Here is a 5,000-nt window from a genome sequence, read left to right on the forward strand (position 1 = left end):
AGTTGAGTGTCTTGCCTAAGAAAACAACACATTGACCCAGGCTGGTTGATTCAGAGACCATTGCACTACCCATTAGCCACTGCTTTTTCCATATCAGGTTAGTTAAACCACCTAGTAAAAAAGCACCTTAAAGTTGGTCGAAAAAAATTTCCACCCATAGGCAAATTAATGTAGGTGGAGGCAAAATGATGATTTCTATCAAATTTAATTTGGCATTAGTGTTACCTTTGGCTTGGTCTTTATCTTTGTGGGCTGGCCCTCTGATTCACAGCTGGCAGACTAAAAAGAATTTCATCATTAAAATTAATCACTGCCATAATATAACTATTGAAAATTGAACAAAAATTGTCACAGAAAAGTTTAGATGGTAGTTTCCCAATAACCAAATTAGTGCAACCAATCATTGGTTACTCTATTTTTCCAAGGAAAGTAAGTACACAAGTTCGTCGATGACCTTAGTGCCTCCAGTCCTCTTTTTGTAAACAAGGTTACAGATATGTGATTAGAATTTCGCAACAAAAATTTAATGAGCACATACCTTTCGATGAATCTTTTTCTTTTTAGGCTGGTCATTTAGATCTACTTCATTGTCTTCAGAACTAGCAGACTAAAGAGTTTCAAATAAAAAAAATGTATATTCATATTAAACATTAAGGCAATTGTTCTTAGCAGAGCTCTGAAGTTGCAATCTTATACAAGAAATCACAAAATTAGTCACAACAAACAATTTAGTCTGTCTATAAAATGTCTGACACTCCCACATACATACCAATCATTCAACAGTGCAGTGTAGTGAAATATCAGTAATAATAAGGGTAATTTATGTACCTTAAAGCGTTTCAACTTGAGATAACGTCTCTGCTCATTACAGAAATCTTGGATGTGCTTTGCTATTCCCTCCTTATTGAATCCAACCTCTGGGATACTGCAAAGTGGTGCTATTTTTGCTGAGAACTCATTTAGTTCTGCCTTCATTTGTGGAGAGTTGAACTTGGGAAATTCTGGCCCCCACTTTTCAGTTGCCAGAACCCCAACCTTCTTTCTTCTGCAAGAAATTTTTATATCAAGATTGAATCAACAATAGCCTCCATTTGGCGCAAAAATATGCTCAGATATTTGTTCGCAGACAATATCTGTTCCGAGAAGGGAACAGTTTTCCGAGAGCTTGAGCATCGAGGAACAGATAATGTCCAAGGACAAATATCCGAGCATATTTTTGCCTCAAATGGAGGCTATTGTGTTTATTATCTTTCAAATCTTTTACGCAACGCATGCAATTTTGAAAACTGGGGAATATTCTCGGATATTCCCGGGGAGTATTCAGTCACGTGACAAGTTTAGACCAATTGCGCACGAGCAAAAATATTTGATGGATTATAACTGTTTTTACATATCACTGTTTATGTAGGTAGAGTGAAACAGAAGGATTTGTTAGATTTCTTTCTAAATTACAGCACTCACACAAGCAAGATACTGGGGAGGTAAAGTAAAGTTTCATTGGGATTGTACTTACTGAGGGGTTACTAATGATGAGTGCCAAATAACTGTGCTGTGAAGAGGGGAAGGGAATATGCGCCTGTGCGAAACTAACTAGGAATGTTTGTTGAAAAGGTTATATATGATACCAGTTCAAGTTCAGGCCAACGATAAACTCAAGAGAAACATGTCTTACCTCGATAAATACAGTCGTCTCGTTTCTGGTGTAAAGCTGGCAATGGCTGCCATTGTTGGTTTGACCGGCGGAGACAATGGTCTTGACTGTACGGACTCCAAACGTTCTCCAAATTCTTTTCTAAATTTCACCGCTTTACCATACGTCAGACCCAATCTAGTAAATATCGGCGCATCTGGTTCTCTCTGAGCTAAGTCTTTAATTGAGAAATCGTCGATTATTTCCTCCTCTAAGTAGCAAAAGTTAAAGTTTAGGATGTTTCAATTAATGTCAGTTCAAGTACTAAAAGCTTCGCAAACGTAAAGCTTACATCAAAAGTCCGAGTGCACGCTACGTGGAACACTTACTTTCAAAAGCTGTTTTGATTTCTTCGCCAAATGTGGTTTCTAACTTCTGTAGTAAGGTCAATGAGGACTCTTCCTTGTTGGAGACCTCAGTTGCTGAAACGCTTTCTTCAGCTGCCATGATGATGCAAACACATCTATCCACAGCAAAGTCAAAATGGCAGCGAAACAGGCCGAAAACGAAACGCGCCAAAACTAGCTTACATCGAATAATATTACGGCATTTCTTATTGGATTGTTTTCCCGCCTTTTCTCTGACGTCGCTATCTTCTTTCGACGCTTGGATCTTATTGGTTAAAATTGGATTTGTCATGGAATCCCGCTGGGCCACTGAGTTGCTGGCGTATGTACTTAAAAACAAATATGGCGGCTCCTTCGGCGGCTCGAGGAAATTAAACTTCCAAAATTTATTCCGTTGTTTCTTTATGAGCAGTTATTTTACAGAGGGAGTGAATTTACCTTGGTCCAGAGATGAAATTTCTGGTTGCGATTGCAATGAAAAAATATACAGACATGTACACTGTCCTTGCTTTGCGTGCAATGGAAGGGCAACTGACAGAAAAACGGAACTTCGACACTGGAAAGAAACGTGTCACTTGGCAGCTACCAATTCTGCTAGTGTTTTTAACAGTGACTCAGACAATGATTCGCACATTTCAGGTGATATATCCTTTGAAGATGTTGGAGAATTTGACCAACCAGTGGAAGACGAATTTGGAACTGGTTGTAATCCTGAACCGAGACGAGACCTGCAACAAAGTGATAGGATTGACGACGATGAAGCAAACTCCACCCAGAATCCCATGAAGAAGTTAGTAGTCAAGGCGGTTCTTGAGGCACTGAGAATAAAGCATAGAAGTGGAGTATCAGTGAGTACGTTTGAAGATGTCTTAGAATATGGAAAGACATTGTTATTTACATCTTTAGGTGAAGATGTGGATGGTGACATTTTGAGTACTTTATGGCCGAAGAGTTGGAATGATGTACAGTTGCTTTTGAAAGAAGAGGGCTATGAAGATGCTAAACAGTACTTCATTTGTTTCTGTCGTGAGGAAAAAGAATTCACAAGGGATGGAAAGACCACCAAGAAGTTTGTTTATGATGGGAAGTACAGTGTCATGGAAAACAAAGACGACAGGTGTCCTCACTGTGGTAATGAAGGCTACATAAAATACATGTACTTGGGTCTGGAAAATAAAGTGAAGAACTGGTTTAGAAGTAAAACTATGTGTACAAAAATGTTGGCACATTGGTATGAAAAAGAACACTGGCTAGAGAATATGGAAGGCTGGCATTTAAAGAAAGAGATCTGGGATGGAAGGCGGTGGTCAGAGCTCCAGTGGTTTTGGAACCCAGAAAGTGTTTGGGCTTTGCCAACTCGCTGTTCACACTGTGACATTCCTATATCTGCAGACCACTTGATAAACGCAGCAGATCGTGATGCCGGAGAAGGGGTCTTTAAACTTGTTGAATGTCCTGTTTGCTTTGAAAACTTTGAACATTGTATTAAGATGGCCAAAGGTTCTCCGTTAAACTTGGCACTCATAGGGCACTTTGATGGCTGGCAGCCATTTGGCACAAGTTATAGAGGATCAGGGTCTTTTGAAGTTACCATTGCCAATATGAAAAAGAGTGAAAGAAATCATGTGGATGAAGTGTATGTTGTAGGATTTGTGCCATGCTTTGAAGTTCCAAATCTACCCGAGTCACTGGATCCTTTCTTGCAGCCTTTTATGAATGATTTGTGCAATGGTTTTATTCAAGGTTTTCAAGTGGACTACCCCACAGGAATCACAATTGCTGGCTATGAACCTTCTCCCTTAGAAACTGTGCGATTGCTATTATTGTGCTGGACAGCTGACCACCCTGGACAATGCGAAACAGGGAAGTTTTTGAACCAAGGGAAGTGTGGATGTCGTTGGTGCAAGATGGTAGGCCAGCATCTTGAGAATAGTTCAAATACACACTATTATTATGGCCAAAATCGCTTCCATTATAGACATCCATGGGGACAGAGGACCATTGAATCAGAACTTGTAAATATTTTTGACATTGAACATGAAAGCAGGTCAAGTGTTAGAAAAAAAATGTCTTCAGAGAGAGGTTTTACTGGGCTCTCTATTTTTCATAAATACCTTTATCCTCTCTATGGATTTGACATTTTGAATCATCTTGTTTATGATGTGTATCACACTGTTCCCCTCAATGTTGTCAAGAATCAAGTTGTTAGAACTTTGGATCTAGAAATGCTGGACAAAGCCAAGCTTGACAAACAAATTGAAAACTTTCCTTGGACTGGTGAATTCAAGGATGGAAGGCTCCCAAGACAAATTGGAAAAGACTGCAAAGGTATTGGTTATTGGAAAGCTGAAAGTTTCCAGAAATACTCTTTTCCAATGGCAGAATGTATCATGGAGAGTCAAGTTACCAGTGACAGGGAATATGAAATACTGTCCCTTGTGTCAAGGTTAACAGAACTGCACTTTCATGTTGGAAGAAATGGATGGACTCAGGATATGATTAAGTTGCACCGAAACTTGGCATGGCGACTAAATATACTTGTGGAAGAAGTACAAGGTTTGGCAATGTGCACGATTTCTATGCACAACTTAATTCATATTCATGAAGACATCTTAAACTTTTCTGCTCCAGATAACATTTGGTGTGCTGTCTTTGAAAGAGCTGTGAAGGAGTATGTAAAGAAGTCACACAATGGGAAAGGAATTGAAACTACATTTGCCCATGTTGAGGCAATAAGAGAATACTTGAAATCAGTGGAGATGAAAAAGGAAACTAGCCCAGGAAGGCATGATGTTTCACTGGTGAGCCAAACAAAGACTGAGAATATCAAATATTAGTTATATTAGCTTTAGTGGAATTGTATTGGTGGTTAGTATGGTTATAAAACTGTACTTGGATGTTTTTAATAATAGATGTCACTGAAATTTCTTGAGTTTTCTCTGAGGCCATTGTGTAGTGCAATG

General features: G+C 39.1%; 2 protein-coding genes across 3 annotated transcripts in view; one reads left to right on the top strand and one right to left on the bottom strand.

The window, feature by feature from the left end:
* LOC138002371 (uncharacterized) overlaps positions 1-2,137 on the bottom strand; it is a 4,320-nt gene extending 2,183 nt beyond the window's left edge. The window contains exons 1-5 of the mRNA XM_068848425.1: positions 2,020-2,137; positions 1,673-1,901; positions 829-1,045; positions 539-607; positions 226-279 (exon numbers count right to left, since the gene is read on the bottom strand). Of these exons, the coding sequence (XP_068704526.1) occupies positions 226-279; positions 539-607; positions 829-1,045; positions 1,673-1,901; positions 2,020-2,137 (687 nt within the window). The remainder of the gene's footprint in view (positions 1-225; positions 280-538; positions 608-828; positions 1,046-1,672; positions 1,902-2,019) is intronic.
* A 556-nt stretch (positions 2,138-2,693) lies between these two features.
* Positions 2,694-5,000, top strand: part of LOC138003032 (uncharacterized) — a 3,757-nt gene continuing 1,450 nt past the window's right edge. Inside the window, exons 1-2 of one of the 2 annotated variants that reach the window (XM_068848980.1) lie at positions 2,780-2,885; positions 3,076-4,838. In XM_068848980.1, the coding sequence (XP_068705081.1) occupies positions 3,135-4,838 (1,704 nt within the window). In that variant the 5' untranslated portion in view covers positions 2,780-2,885; positions 3,076-3,134. Of the gene's footprint in view, positions 4,839-5,000 lie in introns of both variants that reach the window. The other variant, XM_068848979.1, reaches the window with a different exon arrangement.

Source organism: Montipora foliosa, chromosome 5, assembly GCF_036669935.1.
Source record: "Montipora foliosa isolate CH-2021 chromosome 5, ASM3666993v2, whole genome shotgun sequence".
Taxonomy (NCBI): Eukaryota; Metazoa; Cnidaria; class Anthozoa; order Scleractinia; family Acroporidae; genus Montipora; species Montipora foliosa.